A 22,816-nucleotide genomic window follows, 5' to 3' on the forward strand; every position below is an offset into this window, starting at 1 on the left:
GGAGAGGGGAGAAGAGTGCTACATTGCCATGAATATGGCGCTCTCCTGTCCTCTCCCTGTCCCGTAAGGCAGCACAGCCTCTTTGAGGGCTGCGCTGCATTCCAAGACAGTATTCCCAATCTGGGCCTATGTTTTGTTGGCTGCAGGCTGGTGAAAGGCTTTACAGAAATACTGAAGTGGAGTGGTAATCTGAAGCGGTTCTTGTTTTGTTTAGTTGTACAGGAAATAGTGAGCTGTTACCACCTGGTATCTCTGCTCCAGAACGAGTGCCAGTCGTTTCAAGTCAATGTTGTAATCATGGTTTTCAGCGCCTGGTCAATTCAGTAGTAGTAAACTAGTCCCTAAAGTGTTTGCCAATTTGTTTTCCATTTGACATTCACAATCAATTGTAGTGGTGCCAGAGAGAGAGCCAAAAATGAATATTATTTTCTCATTACTGATACAGTACAAGATCACCTAAATGCCTTTTAGAGCACTGTCATATTCAATACCAAGTATCTGGACATTTGCAACACCCATATTTTCCAATCACTGTATAAAATAACTTACTACTGAGTGACATGTCTCAGAAATTATGTCACCCAAGCATGCACCATAAGGTTTTCCAAAAAATCCCCCTAAACTCACTTTTCCATAGAGTCACAGAACAGCTTTGGTGTAATCAAATGTGCATGCTTAGCACCTTACCAATCGGACTCCTCTCAACAGCCTATTGGGAGGATGCCTATTAACCTTTGCTTTATACTCTAAAAACAGTTTGTACCTGAAAGCAAGTGCACTGGTATTTGCTTGAAAGAGTGTACGTCTTCAGTTTTGGTCTTCACTTTGAGAGCAGCTTTTAATAACCCGATTTTTGTCATTACAAATTCTTGTCTGGAAGAGTCAAACTGATACTAAATGCCTCTCTCCCACTCATAAGTGGTGTGCATTTCTAGGAAATGTGATCGAAGCCCACTGGAGCTGCCTTTTCATATTCAAGCCTTCTGAATTTAACTGTTAGCATATTATCCCCTACAGGGGTAATAACCATCCCCACAGACAAGTCCAGGAACCAACACATTATTTCAATGTTGAATTAAACTTGGGGTTTATTAGTCATTAATGTATGGTGCATATTCGTTTGGATATGTTTGAAGAGAGGATCATTAAGGTAAAGGTTTTAACCCCTTCCACACTTGTGACGGAACTGTTCCGTCATGCCCCTCGGGTGGGCTGTGCTGGTGATGGAACGGTTCTGTCACGGCCCGCTCGCCGCGCCTGCACGGTGCGAATTCCGCGCCTGCACTGAGCGCTCTATTGAGCGGGCGGGGCCGTGACGGAACCGTTCCGTCACAAGCACAGCTCACCCGAGGGCGGTGACGGAGGGGTTCCGTCACAAGCGCGGGAGCGCCGCGTGGCCCCCCCCCGCCCCTTAGCACTGCGGCGGAATAGCCGCCGCAGTGAAAGGGTTAAAAAACTTTAACTATACAGTGCTCAAATGTTAAAACCACCAAGTATTCATAACCTCTGATGACCAAATAAGGAAAGAAGTATCTCATGAGTGCCACAAGCGAATTGGCTGCTGCAGGGGAACTACCAGGAGACAATGGTTACATACAGGAAAATTGTGTTTTCTGAAGTTCTGTTGGTTGAACACTATCAAACCGTAGGACTTTCATTATTGGTGGAAGAAGCATTAATCGTAATGATAGTATGGAAAATGTCAGTGTTGAGAATAAGTGTTTTATCAGTAAGCACAAGACAGCTCACAGCCTTCAACCACTCCATAAGTGAGCCAAGTCACAATTGAAGCAAGCCTCTCCAATACTGCAATATTGCATTGAAGGGCAAAGCCACAGGGTTGCTGCAGAGGCAATATAGAATGTCAAAAGCCTCAGTGTTGATTCATTTTATATGACTTATTTGCAGTTTATGTAGCAATGTCAGTACATCAAGACTGTCAGAATGCCTTGCAATGTGTTTAGTGACAGTTTTACAATGATAAGCAAACAAAAAACTATTTTGGAGAAACACAAATCAATGATGCACACTACATCAAACATTGGCCAAATGAAACATACAAAATATAGACAGGCTATAAATTGAACAAGGATTTGTAATGCAATAGGTCCTGCATTACTGAAGTTTGAACTATTGGCATTGCTAATAATAATGCAATGCCAATAGCTCAACCTTTCAGCATTGCGAGAGCTATTGCAGTAAAAGCAATTGCGACACTCGTGTTTTAGCTTTAAACATTTTGAGCTAAAGCTCGAATGCTGCAATTGCTTCAAAAGTAAAGAAATAGAAAACCATTTTTTATATTTCTTTACTTTTGAAGCAATTGCGGCACCCACGATTTAGCTTAAGATGCTTAAAGCTAAAGCGCAGGGGCTGCAATTGTAACAAAAGTAAACAAATAGAAAAAGAATGGTGGGCACATGTTTTTTTCCCATTTGTTTACTTTTGTTTCAATGGCGGCCCCCGTGCTTTAGCTTTAAACATCTTAAGCTAAAGCACAGGTGCCGCGATTGCTTCAAAAGTAAAGAAATAGAAAAAAATCTATTTCTTTACTTTTGAAGCAATCGCAGCAATCACGCTTTGGCTTAAGATGTTTAAAGCTAAAGCGCGGGTGCCTCCATTGTAAGCAAAGGACATACACAGAAAAAAAGGCATGCAGCGTTCGGCACAGCAAATTACAAAATAAAAGCGCGTCCGCCATTATTGGAGCCGAGGCATGCCACGCTTGTTAAATTAATACCTTTTTTTTAAAAAGCATTACAGCCTCGAACACTATTTTTGTAAATGGTTTTCTCCTGCCTGCTCTTACAGGCAGGAGAAAACCATTTAAGAAAATAGTGCTTGAGGCTGTAATTAAAACACCTAGAGGAACAACACATGTAACAGGAGTTGTCCTCGTGGGAGGGAGGCTACAAGAAGAGAAAAGGTGGTACTCCTTAGGGACTACTAAGCCTATTGAGCAATGAAAAGCCACTATTTATGAAGGACAGTGACAGTAGCCAACTAAAAAGATGGGCAAAAAGTGGGTGGAGCTTCGTACCCATATCCTGAATACAGCATGTAGCGAAGAGGCAGTGCAAGCGCTGCCTAGGCGAAACCTAAAAATGAACAACATAGGGGTGAAACATTCTAGTCAGGTAGAGGGGTGATTTAATAGCCCAATGAGTCAATTCTGGCAATGATGCTGAACTTCGAGACCCATAAATGTTTCTTGAAGGATTCATATGTTAGATATGTTTGGATGCTAGGGGGAATAGAGTTATGGATTTTTGAAGTACTCCCTCTCTCAGGTTGGGTGAGAGATATTGCCAGCAAGGGGATAGTGCTCCACAGTGAGCACGGACCAATGGAGAATAATTTTTTCATCAGGAATTTTGGGGTAACAGAGTGACGAGCTCTGAGTGTGGTCTCCCACGATTGCGGGGCCTTCGCCACGAGTGCGGAGGCCTTTTGTTAATCAGGTCCTTAGTTTAGAATGCCCCACCATGGGTATGAGTTTCCCTGTGAAGGTTACAGGTTGCATTGGTTGGTACCAAAATACTGCCCAGAATTTTTTGAAGCTTTTCTTCCCATACTGTGCAAATTATGATTGTGAAAGGTGAGCCTGAAACAGCCATAATCTCAATAGGAATCCCTCTTAGTGAAATAGAACAAGAAGGTTCTTTTTCTTACCATCATTATAAAGGCCGAGTACATCATAAGTAGGGCTCCTGGTTCTATGGTTTTTATTTTTTTGACATTTCTGTCTGCATTTCTATATTTATTTTTTTGACATTTATCTGTATTTATCCATATTTATCTTGGGTTTTGTGAAAAAAATGAAGGTGAAACTAGTATATTTCCACATTTATTTAACCGATAAATATGCACTCATGCTTCACTGCCAATGCCTGCCAGGTTTCAGTGATATGAACGCCTGCAGAAGATAAATCAATGCACTTATATGAAAATATATGCACATTTCAGTATTAACCTTGTGCATATCTACTGCTGTTTAAGTCTGTTTTCTAAAATGTCTTTCTGTTCTAACCTTTTCAGTGCTCATGACGGCTCCTGGCCATCATGAGTCAATGGTAGGCGTGTGCTCATGACAACCAGAAGTCGGCATAACGTTGCCGCTCCGCCCACGCGCTGTTAATTCCCCACCTGTGTGGGAGAATTAATCAGTGGGCGGAGTTCTGACGGCTCCCGGCCGTCATGAGCACACGCCCACCGTGATTTATGATGGCCGGGAGCCGTCATGAGTACCGCAGTGCCACGCCAAACCCCACCCCCCTCTCACCGCAGCGGAATTCACGCTGCGGTGAAGGGGTTTACACCCTTACCTACCAATCCACACAGCTATTGGCCTGGAAGTCATGGCAGAGGGTATTTAGAATCACTCAAAAAGCAACCCAATTTCCATTTTTTTCCACATTTAAAAATAAATAAATACAAGAAAATAAATGTTTTTCTGCCTGTATTTAACTGTAAAAATCAGTAGAAACGGAACACAGGGTGCCTTAATCATAATCTATACAAAAAACACAATGTTTCCACAACCTCCTCGCCTGACAAATCAGAGTTTACCACAAACTTCATTGAGGCAGATGCTCCTTTCCTATGCCACATTCTGGCAAAGTGTCCCATTATACCACATATGGAACAATGTTATTTCAGGGGTGGACAACACTTAAAGTATGTTAGATTGTCTTTGCTCCCACGTCTATAACATGATAGTGATTGATGGGTTTTCCTCATGTTTCAATATTTTATGCTCTCTATTTCCAGCAGGATTCCCCATATATTTCTTGCGTTTTTGCTTGTGGTCTTTTGGGCTGCTTTGGCAAATCGTTTAGAAAGTTCTGCTTTTTTTTTGCAATAGCAATGCTTCCTTCAAAGTTGTTTCTCTATTATCTCACAGCCGTTCCTTTACATTGGAATCGTTAGCATGCATGACAATCTGATCACTTATCAACTCATCATGCAAGGTTTTAATTTTGCATGGAATAGACAATCATTTTAAATCTGCAACAAAGTCATCTATAGATTTCTGAGCCATCTGATGCCTTTGAAAAAAATTCAATCTGTCCTCAGAAATACATACTGATGGTGTGAAAAAGCTGTCTAAATCTTCTAGTGCATGTGCAAGCACATCAGCGTAATCCGCAGACCTTGTTTTTTTCTCCATTTGATCATACATTTTTAGTTCCTCTGTCCCTAACGTGTAATACAAATTGTTTCCTTCTTGCTGAAAATTCTTACTCAGAATCATCCCCAATTGTGGATATGTAATTGAGGAAACTAGCTTTCCACTATGGCCATTTCATCAGATGCTCCCCCAGAGACACTAAGAATGGCTGAGGAGGTGAAAAGGAAAATGTTAGAGCATACATTGAAATTCTCCATTCAAGTGATTAGAAAAGAAAAATTATGTAAAAGGAGCAGTAGATGTTTCCTGAAAGTTACTCTTGAAATGCTCCAGAAAAAGAGGAATGCGATCCAGAAACATTGCTGTGCATTTAAAACTTCCAGTTAGCTTCCTCATCAAATCCCTCCCTACAGAATCAGGACGACATGGACAGTTCATTCAGGTTAAAACTTACTTCCCAGAAACTTCATTGACAGATGCTCAAGTGGGAAATGGCACGTTGCCTCACAGTGGTTGTGAAAACAATATTTTTAAATTATAAGGATGTTCGCATGATTAACTTTCAATTAAAGTGAGTGTTCGAAAGAGCACCAGCCAGTGCAGATTGCCGAAAATGACCTTTCAGTCTCTGCGTTATCTCCATTTATGTCTTCTAGCATGCTGCCTTTTAAGGAATTTAAAATTGAAGTGCAAATTAGAGCGCGACAATGCACTAACAATTACACTGCAAATTACAGCACGTTCCATCAGTTGATAAACGCCATATGTAATTTATTTAGAAGTCTCTGAAGGGAATACAGCGCATACAAAGAAGCCGCTGTCTGTGGAGGAACAGGTAGACTCGAGGTTGGTATGGATCATTGGAAAACTCTGCCTGGGTAAGCCTTTAAATGCTAAAAATAAAACCTGAAGCTGATTCTCCCAATAGAAATAGGGATCTGAACAATACGAAATAATACATTTTCAAGCTTTATAGTTTTCAAAAATCTCATTATCAGAACCCCTTTCCAAAGGCCACGGGACAAACAGGGGTTACTGGGCCCAACCGTGGGGGTTAAGGCCTTTCACTCCTGATGTCCCGGGGCCTCACTTACTATGGATCCCGAGTATCTGGGCCAAGTACCCCTTCTGCACTCTAAGGGTTGCGTGGTCCGAGCAGTCCAAGACTCTCTCGGGAGGAAGGCGTGGATACAGATTAGTGAACATGGGCTCATAACTCAAAATGAGCAAAGCAGCAGCAATAAATAATTGTCCAGCCAAACACTAACTTTTATAACAAAAGAGAAGTATTTTATTTCTACCGTGACCCACAAAGGAACAATACAAAATACACACACAATTAAGCAGTCCTTCCAGAGGTCGGTGATCTAGTGTTTCTCTGGTGGTTTTCTTTCCAAGTATCAAAAAAAAGGGGGGGACAGAGAGGATATACTGGGTTTGTCTTCCCAAAAAGATTCTAAACTAACTTAACAAGAACCCAGCAGTGCCTAGGAAAAACTAACCCTCCAATGGACAAGACAATGTTTTTATGTAAAATCCTCACCCACCAGGGTTACCCCTTGGTGGCATGCTTCATCACTGTGTCCATCCCATTCCACTGTGCAACACTGTGGAAGGGTTTGGCCCTTACTGCACAGCAGTCTTACACCTTGGTGACTACTTCTTGCATACAAGGTTGCTGCACCACGACCGCACAAGGCTTCAGCCCTTACTGTGTGGCAGTCTTTACCACTGCTATCCTCACGGTGGCCCTCTCCTGGCATACGGGGGTCCTCAACTTAGTCCTGCAGGATGTCAATTACCCAATCGGTGCCCTTTCCTCACACAGGCAGTCCACTCAACAGGGGTCCCCACTAGACATCAGTCCCTTCACAGCGGTCCCCTTCCTCAAAGGGCACACTGCTCTTTGAAAACTTGCAGATGCTGGTGCCCCAGGCTCCATGGCAGGAGGTCTTTTTTTCCCTGGGGGGGGAACAGTCGGAACACCGACGTCTGAACCATGAGTGTTCCTACTACGCAAGCCCTACCACGCATGTCTTAACCACGCATATGCCTTAACCACGCGTGGTTAAGGCAATGTGCGGTGGGGCTTGTGGATGGATGGATGCAGGGAGAGATCTGCTGTGAGGTAAGTGGGGCTGGAGGGTGTGGCGGGGTACGTTTGTGGGGTGCGGCGGTCAAGGCTTGTTTTGTGGGCTGGGGTGGGTCAGGGTTGTTTTAAGTGGGACTAGGGTGTGGATTGGGATACTTTGGGGGATGGGGGTTGGCGTTTGTTTTGTGGGCTGGGTTGTTTTAAGTGGGGCTAAGGGTGGGTCAGGGTACTTTAGTGAGATGGGGGTCGGGGTTGTTTTGTGGGCAGGGGTGGGTCAGGGGTAGTTTTCTAGGATGGGGTGTGTCCGGGTAGTTTTCTGGGCTAGGGGTTGGAGGTCGTTTTCGGGGCTGGGGTGATTGGGGCTAGTTTTCAGGGCTGGGGGTGGGACTAGTTTTCAGTGCTGATGGGTGGGGCATGTTTTCAGGGCTGGGGGGTCAGAGTAGTTTTTAGGGCTGGGTGAGTGTTGGGGTAGTTTCTATTTTTAAATTAGGGGTTAGGGTACTAGGCCTCAGGGCAGGGGGAGTGGAATGGGTAGTCAGGGTAGTTTTTAGGGCTTAGGGGAGGGCGGGCGGGGAAGTTCTTACAGCTGGGTCAGGGTTGGCCAGGGTCAGGTTAAGGGACAGGGTTAAGGGACAGGGTTTTAGGCATTACTGCAGCGGGAGGGCACAGCTTGGGCGTTGGGAGGGGGTAGGGGTATTTGCACCTCAGGGTGGGAGGAGGTGGGGGTGTTTGTACCTTAGGACAGTTAGGGGGGGGGTGTGGTGACCTTAGCCATGCATACCCCATTACCATGCATGACTTTACCACGAAAATTCATGGTAAAGGCTTGCGTGATAAAGCAAGGCATGGTTAAGACGCAGTCGTTATTCAGACCGCGCTATCTAGGCATGCAGGGGTTAGGGATTTTGTTCTTCCGCCATTCAACCTTCCCTGTGTGATGTCTCTTACACAGCAGCGAGACTAGCAGGCCTTGGCCCCCAGTCCTGGTCACGGGTAGAAGTCTTGCAGAGCTTCCCCTCCTCACACAGCCCGTCTAGCTGCTTGGCAGATGGCAATTTTTGGTGTCCCAAGCTCCTCTTCTTATAGTTTCCAGACACCAAATGTGATTTAGAGTCTGAGTCTTTTAGTCCTCTACTGCCTCTTGAAAAGCAGTCTGCCACAGCAGGGATGTCTCCAAGGCTAATAGTCCCACAACACAGTCCATGGGAGCGACTAGAGTTCACACCTGGATGTCAGCCAAAGTAGTGATACGTACATCAAAAGGTTATCCCAGGGCTCCCAGCCCATCTCTTTATGATTCTCGTATTAACCCCATCTGCTTCCTGAGATGTGCCAAGGCCCCTTTCTTGTGTCCTCTTACTGAATCAAAGAGCACCCTTTGAAGTACACAGCCCACCCCACTGTGTGCCCCATCCAAATTACAAATCTGTCTGGGGGATCTCTCTACCTCCACTCCATGTTTCACCATGCATACCTGGGTCTCTCAAAATGGAACCCAGGACTCTCCGTGTGTTGAGTGCAAAAATTCCTAGGCAGTCAAGGCTTTCAATTGAAATAAACAAGTAAGGGACCCAAAACAAGGACGCTTGAATGGCTGAAAAGACTTATCTAAAATCATAGATTTTTAATAAAAACAACATAATATTAAAAACAACACATGAGTGATGAATCAAGAATAATTCAATTAATTAATACAATACTAACAATTTACGTATATGCAATACATATCAGAGCATAATACAGTTAAAATTGGAAAAAGAACACCGCTCATGGGGGTGTCAAGCCAACATCATGCGCCAGAAATTCTTAAACAGAGGCTACCCACATAGGCTAGTGAGAGAGTCATTCAAACGAGCAAGATTTTACGATCGAGATTCACTGCTCAGAAAAAAGGTTCCCAAACCAAATAAACAGTTAGTCTGTGTGACCAAACATTCTACCTTAGACAATACGGTTAAACATATTGTGAACACCAACTGGCACATCTTGAACTCTAACCCCACATCTCAAGTTAAATTTGAAAAACCATTGTTTGCCTTTAAACGCAACAAAAACCTTAAAGATTTAATTGTACATTCACGTTTCACTACCAACTGTGCTACCTCTGAATTTGTTCACAGGTCCATTAGAAACAACCTTCCAGTGAGAGGTACGGTCAAATGCTCTTCCTGCAAATCTTGTTCCAGTATTATGCAAGGTGAGTCTTTTGAGCACAATGGATGTCATGTCGATGCTAGCGATATGTGGAACTGCAAGACTGCCAATTGCATCTATTTTATCATATGCCCTTGCCAACTGGGATATGTTGGCGAAACGTCGAGATCCATACAAGTAAGACTGACCGAACATCGTTCAGCTATTCGGACTCACAAAACTACAGCACCCCTGGTTAAACATTTCCAGGAAAAAAACCACACCCCAGATGATTTTAAATGGTGCATTATTGAAAAAATCAGACTTGCAGCAAACTTGGGTGGCAACACTGCCCGCAAGAAGCGTGAAGTCTTTTGGATATTCTCACTTGGCACTTTCAAAAAGGGATTGAATTCTGACATCCCCTGGGAAAATGCTATTACTTAAAATTGTCACATCATGAGGCTACTATAAATCTGTTAGAGTCCTTAATAGATAAATCCCTTGCCACTATAGAACCTTGGTTCCATCAGTGTCTTTTCAGAACCGGCCTTATATAGTGGCAATCCTCTAATCAGACTCCCTATAGTCAGATACTAATTTTCCTCCCAGGTATTCAATCTCTAGGTTCCATACATTCCCCTTTTTATTTCTCATTTTAATCAATTATTTTTATATTTTTATATTATTATTTTCTTATTCTTCTTTTTTCATTACATATTAATTATAGCGCTATTTCCCATGGTCTACCTCTTATTGGGAACCGATTGCTACCATACTCTAACTGACCTTGACGGCATACCCCCTGTATTAGTCTAGAAATTATGATAGCGGTTTACCGACAGAGTCTGTCGTCTTTATCTATTGGCTTGCCCTTAGTGAAGTCAGCGCCGCCCATTAAGTAGCCCGTTCCAGCCCGGAAGGATATTTAAACACACTGCCATTCGTGTGTTTTGTTGATCGCTACCCGGCACGCCACACCTTTCGCGCCACGGAGGATATATCCCTTTGTACATCATACATCAGCCAGGTAAGACCGGCCCCAGGCCCCGCTCTGTGTCAGTTACCATGTTAGTCTCCTAGCGGTGCGTCTAAATAAAATTAACTGGTGCAGCTATGCCGGCCTCTCTCCTTAGACGCCGTGCAGCCTAGATGTAATATCGATAGCAATGTCTGTGTTCCCTGCAGGTTGCTTTATTCGTTGCACCGAATCGGATAATATATTTTCTCATGCCTTGTGCATGACGACTACCGTGTGAATCTCTTAGCAAATTAACAGCACAATAATATGGTGTAGAGATTGTGGTCGCTCGTCATAGGTCTCTCGGTCTAGTTGCCATTTCCAACAATAGTTTTGTATTTTCACTGCAGGTTGTTTTTATCCGTCTTTGGAATTGAAAATCCATCATCTGCATGAAAAGAGCGTTTTAACCCAACAAACTATCAACTTTAAGTACCTTTACTTATATGAAAGGTAAGGACTACCTCAGCCTGAATAAATTACGTTCTATCCAAGGAGTTCTACCACAGCTAGAAAGCACGCACTTTAGAGCCATGCAGAGCATTGCATTTGGTTCTTTAGGTTATATTCTCCCTATTTCAAATTCGCACCTTTTTTTATTCTATAAATAACTCCCAATTTCATGTAATTTGAATATTTTTAATATTATGTGAATAACCGTGGAATATGGTATATGAGTAATTTGATTATATTTACCTTAGGTATATCAAGTTCTTATTGTCTACATATCAACTACGTGCCGTGATTATCGGTTCTGGCACCACGACAGATGAAACTTTCATTTTAAAATCGTCGCTCTTTAGGTAAAATTAATTATATTCCACCTCATATATATCCAATGGGAGAACTCGACATATGTCATAGAGAATAATACAGATCTATTTAAAACTTTATTACAGATTCATCCTTTTCCTGATTTTATTATGATTTCCTGAAAGAAAGTATATCCCATCTAGGATTACATACTACGTATATCTATCTACCAGGTACAATATGTAATTCTCACCAACCGCTATCTGTCTTCTCTCGTCTAAATTAATTAAATATCGAGCAGCTAGATCACAATTGTGGCCATCCCGGGTCAGTGTGAATGGTTTTTAATATTGCACTTCGCCAGTTGTTTGCATCGACATCGTTTTGCCTGCTCAATTGATTCACCTTCATTCTTAAAAATGGGAATAAGGCCATAGGGGAATGACGTTATGCATTTTTGTCCCGCCCAGATTGAATTCAGAATATCAACCTCCATTTTTGAGTATTGACCGCACCAATCCCTGGTCTATGTGATGTAAGTAGACAATGTACCATTAACGGAAAATGACTAATGTCTGTTTAAGTTCATTAATAATGTTGCTTTTGATATTAATAACCTAACCAAGTTGTAATGTTTGTGAGTCGTATTCTCAGACCATCTTCTCAATATATGTCCATCAATGAACCTAAAATAAACAAAGTATCTGGTTGTAGACCCAAACTTTAGGGCAATGTAATGGCTGTTATGTTAGACAAGTAATAAATGCTAAATTCGGTACTTTTTAAATAGTCTGATTATTGCCACATTTAGAAACGTTTACTTTAGTGTATCTTATGTTATGTTTTTTATATAATTTCAGATTGTTTGTGGCTCCTGAAGAAGGCGTTAATTCGCCGAAACGCGCGTCGAGTACTGTATTAATAATTCTTGTCGGACACCCCCATGAGCGGTGTTCTTTTTCCAATTTTAACTGTATTATGCTCTGATATGTATTGCATATACGTAAACTGTTAGTATTGTATTAATTAATTGAATTATTCTTGATTCATCACTCATGTGTTGTTTTTAATATTATGTTGTTTTTATTAAAAATCTATGATTTTAGATAAGTCTTTTCAGCCATTCAAGCGTCCTTGTTTTGGGTCCCTTACTTGTTTATTTCAATTGAAAGCCTTGACTGCCTAGGAATTTTTGCACTCAGTTGTTTACCCTGCCCTAGGAGTCTATTTTAGCACTACCCAGGGGGTCCTTGTTAATTCCACATTGTCTCTCCGTGTGTTGAACCATCCACATGCAAACATGCCCCTAGTGCATGCATACAGCATACATGCACTGCGCAGAACCATATGCCACTTGTGCTATATCGTTCAGAGGCACACATACATCCAGCAAGTGCATTTCACATGCACTCATTAGCCAGCACTGTATCCTTTATGTACTATAGCGCTCACAGACACACATACACCCAGCACAGCCATTTATCCTGCATGTGCTGCACATCACTACATCCTTCAGGTACTATACCACTCTCAGGCACATGCACCTTCAGCACATGCATACACCATACACACACTACTCCGTACTGCATTGTGCCTGTTTGGCACCATACCCAGGTACACATACACCCAGCACAGATACACCACTTCTGCCCTGCACAGCACTTCACACCAACGTGATGAACTTGAAAAAGTGAGTGAGCCAGTAGGCCCCACTTCAGTGAAACAGGTTAAAAGGGACCTGTTCACTACTACTGGACCCTACACGGTATGCTGCCACTACCGTGCTTGTGGTACTTAACTCCTGGTGAAGGCAGTAGCCTTTCACCACTATGAGGAAAGCAATTTGGCCGCCCCTCCATCAGACAGGTCTATGTCATGGTGCATATGCATATCCGGTTTTGTCTATGACAACAAAAATCATCATTAGGGATCCAGACATCAGTATAGTTTGGACACTCAGGGAAGGGGTGCATGTCCATTGCCATGCAGAGGGCCTTTCTATCCTAACACTTACTTTCCCCTTAACCACAAACAACTTTTCCAGCTGTTTGTCCTCTAAGCCCGACACTGAATAAACAAAGATATACTGCCATGAGGAGAGCATGGTACATAAATTAGCCCAGGCCCCTTGCCATAAAATGCCCGAATTGTATTAATTTTCATTGAGGTACTTTATAACACCATAATACAAATTATAGTGCTGCAGTGTGTTATATAGCTCCATTGCAACATTTCTTTCAGTAGGATCTCCTCGAATATTTCTGGAAACCTAAGCAAGACAGAGATTCCACGCATATTATATATAATTCCTCCAGCTTACTCCAGTGGAGTTGTAAGTTAGACGATGGACTATAAGAATATTGTACTGCAAAAATATAGTAGCAAACATGCCAATGAACAAAGGTAAGTATAAATTTACTATTCTTAACTCCATATCGTCGTACCTTGAAGTCACATGTCATGCAGGTACATATATGTTGAGTTAAGTCACAATAATGCTAGACATATATATTTACATTGTTGATATTTTGCTCATCCATATTATTCTACAATATTTTGGTATCACAATATTTAGTACTTAATATTCTGACAATAAGGGCAAGATTTACTAGTTTGTCATGCAGCGCAGTGCGGCAGCCGCAAATGCTGTGTTGCACTCCATGATATTTATAGAAATAAGGCACTCTTCTCCCCTCTCCCTAAAGCTAGTGCAGAAAAGTGCATCTGTGCGCATTGGACACACCTTGGTACCATAGTGCAAGGTGTTTCCCTGAGTCTAGCATAGGTTTTGTCCTGGAAGGTTACCCTTCTAGTAATAAATAGTAGACTTGACTAACTTTAAACCTTTTCCCACTTGGGTGTGTGCTGTGCAGTGCAACGCACATACAAGTCAGAAACGAAAGAAGGCATAAAAGCATTTCTCCTTCATAGCACCTATCTGAAATGGGCGCTATTTTCTGATGCTAAACCTTGTCTACTTTATTAAGTAAATAGGGCTTAGCGTCAGAAACCTTGGGTGGTTGCATGGAAATGGCCATCCACCACCCATGGTACGCCCCCTTGGCGCTAAGCAATGCAAAGCAGAGCGGCGCTACGCACCGCTTTGCATTACTTTCAAGTGATTTTCTAGCATAAAACAGGTTTTACGCTGGAAAGAGGTGAAAAAATATTTAGCATCATCTTAGTACATAAACTCCGAAATCTCCTGGGAATTTTCCCAAACCAGATAATCTACTAAAATATTCCTGGCCGAGATTTGCATTACTCAATTTTTTCTTTATATCCGTAGGGGAAATAGTTTCCCTCCAAGGCTGTCTCCACCACTGTGTAATAAGCGAGGGTTTCCATCCCTTTCCCAACCTGGAAAAGCACTTACGCGGTCTACATATTACAAGAATAATTGTACATGCGTTTTCAGCGCAGGCGTGAATCCATAAAATGTTTGAACCTTAGCACCCATTTTCCAACACCTCCGGCTCAATTTTATTGCTGTGAGCAAAATGCCTTACTATCGGATTGTCTGCAGTACTGACACGCACTACCATATGCAAATGTTTGGTATTCCTCATTCTGAGATTCAGAATTAAGGAATCTTTACTCTGTTGATTTTTTGGGCACCTGATTTATACTCAGTTCACAAACACAAATTGTGAATGTGGCCCTGTGTTCATATGTTGAACATGTAAACAGAACCCAAACATAATTATTATTTGCTGCTAAACAGCACTTACTGCTGCAAAAAAGAATTTGTGCAAAATACCACCCTCATATTATATGTAATATGGTGCTAAATGGTATTCCCTATGCAAATTAGCCCCACCCAGTGAATTTAGGTAATCCAGTACCAGGGCACATTCCTTTAACGTACTCTGAGGTTTTTGAGGCATGAAACCCTCCTCAAAATTTGACCTCTGGGAGGAGTTTGTGAATTTTGCACTTTTAAAATGTAGTGTAGTTTCTATTCAAGTTGCCAATTTTAGTTGGTACCTGAGGGTTACATTTACAACAAAAATCCCTATCCCATTTAGTGTAATCTTGCTTACCCTGGGTGCCTAACCATCTTAATGTTGTGACCCTGCGTCTAGAAGGGAATCGCATGGAGTATTCAACCAGTGTCTCCGAGAGCTATGCCCCTGTCTCTTCTATGTGAACTCCACATGGTGTACATACTTAGTTCGTTTAACTGTTCCCATGGCATTGTGCTGCAGTCTGTTCTGTGTGAACCCCGCAGGATATATAACCTGGTTACTTAACAGTGCCTCCAGGGTTTGCGTCTCTTGTCACTTCTTGGTGTTCTCCATACACCACACACCTGTGGTGGGCCCCACCTTTACTCCTCCTATGTACTCTATGCAGATCTCAACTTTACTGGTCACTCCTAATTTGGTAGGCATGCACCTATTCTCAAACTATCCATAACACCTCATGCTTACTAAGTGATGTTTACCCCTCCATGTTTGAAAAACGTCTTTGAACCGCATGCAGAAATCCACCGACCAAGCTACATCAGCACCCTATCGAACATGCACTTTCAAAGGGAGTTGTAGCACTGTGCAAAGCTTACACAAAACATGCTAGAATGACCCACTTTTAGCTAAATGAGATCACAGTTGTGGAACGAAAGTAAACATGTCTAATTGGTGCATTATACAACAACAACACAACAAATTAGATAGAGAGAGAGAGAGAGAGAGAGAGAAATGGGTGGGTGGCTACGTAGATAAATAGATAGATAGATAGATAGATAGATAGATACATAGATAGATAGATAGATAGATAGATAGATAGATAGATAGATAGATAGATAGATAGATAGATAGATAGATAGATAGATAGATAGATAGATAGATAGATAGATAGATAGATAGATAGACAATGTACAAAGCATAGCCTTCTCAGCTACCGTGACAAACACGGAAGCACATGTGTTTTAAGTGTTTGAATGTTTGCAGTGACTGAGCATACTGGCGTAAATGCAATGCAAGAACAGTGTGGCCTATTGGCAGCAATAATACAAATCTGTGAGGGAGTTGGCGGTCGATTGTGATCATCAGTCGCATTTCATTGCTAGCAGCCTCACCTAAACTTGGGCGGTAATGAAAAATCCTTCCGTTTCAACACTGAGTGCCAAATCTGGAGGAGAACTCACTGATGAAATTTCCTCAATCACTCTATTCAGCTAGAGGAGAAGATAGCACCAGCAGATTCTCCTTCAAATCGAAGGATTTTCTATTACTGCCCACCTTCTAAATCAGTTGTGAAGACACTAGAAAACAACAAGGCTTCTCAATACCGAGAGATATGAGTCTTCATCATAATCAATGCAATCAGGCACTATAAATACTAGTAAAATTATTCCAACATTTTTTTAAAGTGAAACAGCAACAGGTTTATAACATAAAAAAATGTGCCTGGTCCTGTAGATGTTAAGATATTAAAGTAAATTCAGCATTTGCACAAATAGTAAATTTTCTAGATAGGTTGACTTTGATTCTTACCTTGACAAGTGCCGTTTTTCTCTTCATACCCCGGCTGGCACAAGCATTTTCCAATTGGAACTAGCCACTCTCCCTCAGCGCTGCAGTGCATTCTGGGAGGCTCGTCCGTTACTGAGTTGTTCACGCATAATCCGGATACTTCCAGAAGTTGCGAAGAGTCAGACCCTGTAATTGTGTCTGGAAAGATTGCCAGGTTCCGTACCACGGAGGGGCACTTTTTATAGTACACCCGCACAGACACCAGTGCAATGCAAGCCCCGACATCTTGAAAAGCTAGGTAAAATCCTTTCTTGGTCAGAGGTCCCACATCTCTTACTTCTGTGTTGAGCTTCATGACACGGTCCCCTAAATCGAGCTCAGTGAAACTCTCATCGGCTGCAATAGTATCAATCTTGATGTACTGGTTTTCTCTGATATTCCTCCCGTCCTCATCATCAGATTCAAAATAGTACATGTTAAATGTTTCCTTGCAGGTCCCGAGCCCCCCAGGAAGGCTGTTACAGTCCCGGAGAGTGAATTTGAGCTCGATGAAGATCCTGGCAGCACCTTCGTTTGAGATCCAACTGGTTAAAAGCCAATTGTTCTGGTTGAGGTCCATTACTTTGCACACTTGATAGGTGTGTATCGGAGCATAATTTTCATCCACCTCACCAATTTCCTCCCACTGTGCAGAAAAAGAATAAAAAACACATTGTTACTAAAGCAACCTCAACCTAGTTTTCTACTTTCTCTCATAACTTCAGCAGACAACACTCTCATAATTCCCACATCCTACAGACAAGTGGAACATATCTGCAAGAAAATTAATTAATTATTTGCACATTTTTCTTAATTTCATAGACCTAACCATCACAACTCCTATGTAAAAATGTAAATGTCGGAATTTGTAAAGCGCACAGCTACATCCACCGGAGGTGTCCCGGTGCTGTCCGTATACCGCTTAGGAACCCTTCCTGGCTTTCCTGGGAAATGTCTACTCCTGGGCACCCCCCAGGTGCAGCCAGGCATCCCAGCACTTTTGGGGCCGTTGTGGAGACTAAGCAAGCTATTGCCCAGAGTTGCAGCGTGGGACCCATGATCAGAACAGGTACTGAGGCGAGAATATCCAGTCAGGGGAAATAATGAGTCGGCGACCCGCCGAGGCGGGAATCAAACCCTGGTCCCTGGCCAGAGCTCTGCATCAAGGTCTGCCTGCTCTAACCATTGAGCCACACTTCTCCACTATGTCCATTACTTCAGGTAAGTTCAGATTGTAGCTAGCAGATGGTATGATATATAAACTCTCCATCACTAACCTTTCTATACCCTTGACTAGCTCTCCTATTACCATTATACAAATATTACCCCCCAACTCCTATTTTCTGTTTGTTAATGGTCTCATTAGCCTTGGTTCTAGTTCTCAAAACAGAATTCTACCATAACCTTCTAAGCATGCGCCTGGAGTGTTTTTTTTTCTCTTTGAAATGGTAGTTGTGGGTTCTCTTGTATGTCCTGATACTGGCGGAGTGTCTTCCTGGAATCCCTGGAATTATGAGTTAGACTTGCAAAATGGGGAATAACTGTTCAGACCCAAATTTTTCTGCTGGTATTCTACATGGAATTATCAATGCCAGGGGTTTAATGCAGATATTTACCAGCTGCTCTTCAACAGATGGAAAATGTCTCTGAGTCCTCTTGTGTGGGGTAGGGGGATGAAGAAGCATGTGGGGTAGGGATTGAAGGAGAATATGTCATCTGGTGGAAGAGCATTTGCTGAGCAGTTGCCTTAGCTGAGGTTTGGACAGGGGCCATGGAACGGGACTGGGCTGCAATGCAGCCCTTTACCAAGTGGTTTTACTAGCTGGAATTTCCAGACAATAAAACTAGACCTTCTGTTCCCAGTCACACTGGCAGGAACACTGGCCAGTCACACTGGTGGGACACCGGACCACTTATTGTGTAAAGTGGAATTCCACTTGGAAACTCCTCTCCAAACAACTTGTAATCAGGCCTTAGTGTGTAATATATGCTAGCTGGCACAGGCGCTCCTGGCCGGGTTGAAGAGTGACTAATGGAGGGGCGGCGTGGTTAAACAATTCGGCTTTCCGCTTTGCTCAGTGTGGTAGCATATAATTCTAGTTGTCAGAAATCTGTGTGCGTTCAGTGTTGCTCAATGAATACATTACACGTGCAACTCACTTGCTGCAGGACTCATTCAGTTCTAATTTGGATGTAGTTGAAGTTATTTCTAGTTTTCTGAATATTTGGCCACCTCCCACTCAAACACATATACATGCAACCTGACACTCTTGTTAGTCACTGGTTTTAGGAAGAGACACTGTAATGAGGCTCTGTCTTTCTAATGCTTTCACTCTTTCTTGTCAAATTCATAAACCGCATCACGTCAGAATGAATAAGATATAGCCACCTAACCCAGAATATGACCAGAATTTCGGGATACAACATCACAAACGGATTCAGAATCCAGTGTGCATTGGTAATCTTTGAACCATGGAAATTCTCTATACTGCCAAAGGCAGCAAGATTATACCACTGGAAGAATGTGCGTTTCACAAATGCAGATACCATAACATAAAACAATGTATCTTCCTTTTAGTGACATTTTTTACATTGTACTACCCCTCTTCTTAGTTTACTTCATCTACTTTCGTACCTCAAGCTGCTTAACCACAACGGTATGACGCTCTGTGTAGAACTATGGATGGGTAACAGTGGGTAAAGGGAATGTTTTTCACTGTGGGGTTCTTAGTGACATCAAATAGAAAGCGGTAAGGAAGATCTTGTTGCCTATTATGCCTCTCAAAACAAGTTGAGAAACACCCATGTTATTCAGTACTAGCCCATCTATAATTTTATGTTAGAGATGCCCCCTTGAATTATCAGCCAATGCTTTCATCACCTAAACAAGCTCAGAGGAGTAATGGGAGACCCATACGTAACATGTCAGCCCCCCAACCCTCCTAAAGATAACAAAAACACTCCTGGCCTCTTGGCATTTATCCGCAGTCCTATTCTTTACACTCCCCAGCTGCCTAATTTTAAAAAACATACCTGACCACCTGGCAACCGCCACTAGCACCCTCTACATTTTCCCACTCCACACCCAAATTGTAAAAATAAATATCTGGGGTCCTGCCACCCAACCCGACCACCCTTTTCATTTGCCTCTCCCCTCTCCCCGCTCAAATGTAAGAAAAACACTACTCACCTTCCACCCAGACCCACTCTCCTCTGTGTCAGCCCTCCCTCTACCTCCCAAAACTTCGCTCTTCACTATCACATTGAGAGTGGAGCGAGCCGGCATCCCGTTGCACAGAGCCACTGGTCAGCGCAGTATGTTTTTACCTGTGAACATGTGTCTGTAGAGAACTGCGCTGACAAGAAATTGTGGCGGTTGATGCAAGCAGTGTTCCAGTTTCCACCTTCTCCTGCCTTCCTGAGGACTGTGGAGACGAGCGAGAGGCAATGGAAGTCAGTTGAGCCTGCCAGATACCATTCCATTGCCTTGCTTGAGTCTATGGAGACAGGGACGAGGTAGTGGAGCACTTAGGAATCTATTACAACGCTTGCTTTGCACCCTTGCTATATAACAGCAGTGAATAACCTGATTTCGATCTTTTATTCACTATTATGGTTTCCATTTGAAGCGATACATTACAAAAAATATATTCAGTGGGATCAATGTACCAATTTTGTAGCATTTTGTTAAGGATTGCATACAAAATGATACAAATTGAACAAACAGACCCCCATCCACCCATTCATTGTCCTTCACATGTGCACAGCGTCTTCTCTCCAAAGACTTCGGGGTGTTCTGCAGGACCGCTGAGCACAGCGCTCGCTCCTACTCAATTGGTATTCATCGTACCTTCCATGAACAGCTAAAGCCAAGTGGGAACGGAACATTAGGCTCACAGAGATGTTCGAGGTTGATGCTTTCGACAGCAGTTATCCACCTACCAGTGCAGTTCTGACAGCCATGAATCTCACTTACGGAGCCATCTCTTTCATATCGTTGGCTCTTATGTTCTATGCGCTGCATTGCACAAAGTGGATCTTCACGCCGGATCAAGTGCCTAGTGACTCATAGGCAACTTTGCCTCAGCTGGGTTGTTGCAAAAACAACAAGTGATGGACTGAATGTGGATCAATGTCACACACTCCCCCAGTCAAAAGATCTGGGCCCAAATCCATCGTTTTTTTGCACTCCACACCACCCTGGGTTAGACAATGGCGTTATGCAAATCAGCTCTGACCCTGTTGCCCCATGGGAACAGTCCAGTCCGAACTACAAAAGACATGTCCTTCCCAGAACGGAATCAAGCATCCGAGGACCGGACCGGTTTCGAGGTAACACCTCTCTTCAGCCCGGCTAGCTTGACTCCAAGTGGTGTGGAGTGCCTGGGACCCACGTCTGGGCATCCCCAGCGCACTTAGGGCGGTAATTGCAAAAACAACAAGTGATGGACTGAATGTGGATCAATGTCACACACTCCCCCAGTCAAAAGATCTGGGCCCAAATCCATCGTTTTTTTGCACTCCACACCACCCTGGGTTAGACAATGGCGATATGCAAATCAGCTCTGACCCTGTTGCCCCATGGGAACAGTCCAGTCCGAACTACAAAAGACATGTCCTTCCCAGAACGGAATCAAGCATCCGAGGACCGGACCGGTTTCGAGGTAACACCTCTCTTCAGCCCGGCTAGCTTGACTCCAAGTGGTGTGGAGTGCCTGGGACCCACGTCTGGGCATCCCCAGCGCACTTAGGGTGGCAATTGCAAAAACAACAAGTGATGGACTGAATGTGGATCAATGTCACACACTCCCCCAGTCAAAAGATCTGGGCCCAAATCCATCATTTTTTTGCACTCCACACCACCCTGGGTTAGACAATGGCGATATGCAAATCAGCTCTGACCCTGTTGCCCCATGGGAACAGTCCAGTCCGAACTACAAAAGCCATGTCCTTCCCAGAACGGAATCAAGCATCCGAGGACCGGACGGGTTTCGAGGCAACACCTCTCTTCAGCCCGGCTAGCTTGACTCCAAGTGGTGTGGAGTGCCTGGGACCCACGTCTGGACATCCCCAGCGCACTTAGGGCGGCAATTGCAAAAACAACAAGTGATGGACTGAATGTGGATCAATGTCACACACTCCCCCAGTCAAAAGATCTGGGCCCAAATCCATCGTTTTTTTGCACTCCACACCACCCTGGGTTAGACAATGGCGATATGCAAATCAGCTCTGACCCTGTTGCCCCATGGGAACAGTCCAGTCCGAACTACAAAAGCCATGTCCTTCCCAGAACGGAATCAAGCATCCGAGGACCGGACCGGTTTCGAGGTAACACCTCTCTTCAGCCCGACTAGCTTGACTCCAAGTGGTGTGGAGTGCCTGGGACCCACGTCTGGGCATCCCCAGCGCACTTAGGGCGGCAATTGCAAAAACAACAAGTGATGGACTGAATGTGGATCAATGTCACACACTCCCCCAGTCAAAAGATCTGGGCCCAAATCCATTGTTTTTTTGCACTCCACACCACCCTGGGTTAGACAATGGCGATATGCAAATCAGCTCTGACCCTGTTGCCCCATGGGAACAGTCCAGTCCGAACTACAAAAGCCATGTCCTTCCCAGAACGGAATCAAGCATCCGAGGACGGGACCGGTTTCGAGGTAACACCTCTCTTCAGCCCAGCTAGCTTGACTCCAAGTGGTGTGGAGTGCCTGGGACCCACGTCTGGGCATCCCCAGCGCACTTAGGGCGGCAATTGCAAAAACAACAAGTGATGGACTGAATGTGGATCAATGTCACACACTCCCCCAGTCAAAAGATCTGGGCCCAAATCCATCGTTTTTTTGCACTCCACACCACCCTGGGTTAGACAATGGCGATATGCAAATCAGCTCTGACCCTGTTGCCCCATGGGAACAGTCCAGTCCGAACTACAAAAGCCATGTCCTTCCCAGAACGGAATCAAGCATCCGAGGACCGGACCGGTTTCGAGGTAACACCTCTCTTCAGCCCGGCTAGCTTGACTCCAAGTGGTGTGGAGTGCCTGGGACCCACGTCTGGGCATCCCCAGCGCACTTAGGGCGGCAATTGCAAAAACAACAAGTGATGGACTGAATGTGGATCAATGTCACACACTCCCCCAGTCAAAAGATCTGGGCCCAAATCCATCG

The 22,816-nt window shown here is 43.6% G+C and overlaps 1 protein-coding gene across 2 annotated transcripts in view; it reads right to left on the reverse strand.

The window, feature by feature from the left end:
- EPHA5 (EPH receptor A5) overlaps nucleotides 1–22,816 on the reverse strand; it is an 835,947-nt gene that overhangs the window by 590,633 nt on the left and 222,498 nt on the right. For both annotated transcript variants that reach the window (XM_078676244.1, XM_078676243.1), the window contains exon 3: nucleotides 16,629–17,292. In XM_078676244.1, the coding sequence (XP_078532370.1) occupies nucleotides 16,629–17,292 (664 nt within the window). The remainder of the gene's footprint in view (nucleotides 1–16,628; nucleotides 17,293–22,816) is intronic.

The sequence above is a fragment of the Lissotriton helveticus genome, chromosome 2_1 (assembly GCF_964261635.1).
Source record: "Lissotriton helveticus chromosome 2_1, aLisHel1.1, whole genome shotgun sequence".
Classification (NCBI taxonomy): Eukaryota; Metazoa; Chordata; class Amphibia; order Caudata; family Salamandridae; genus Lissotriton; species Lissotriton helveticus.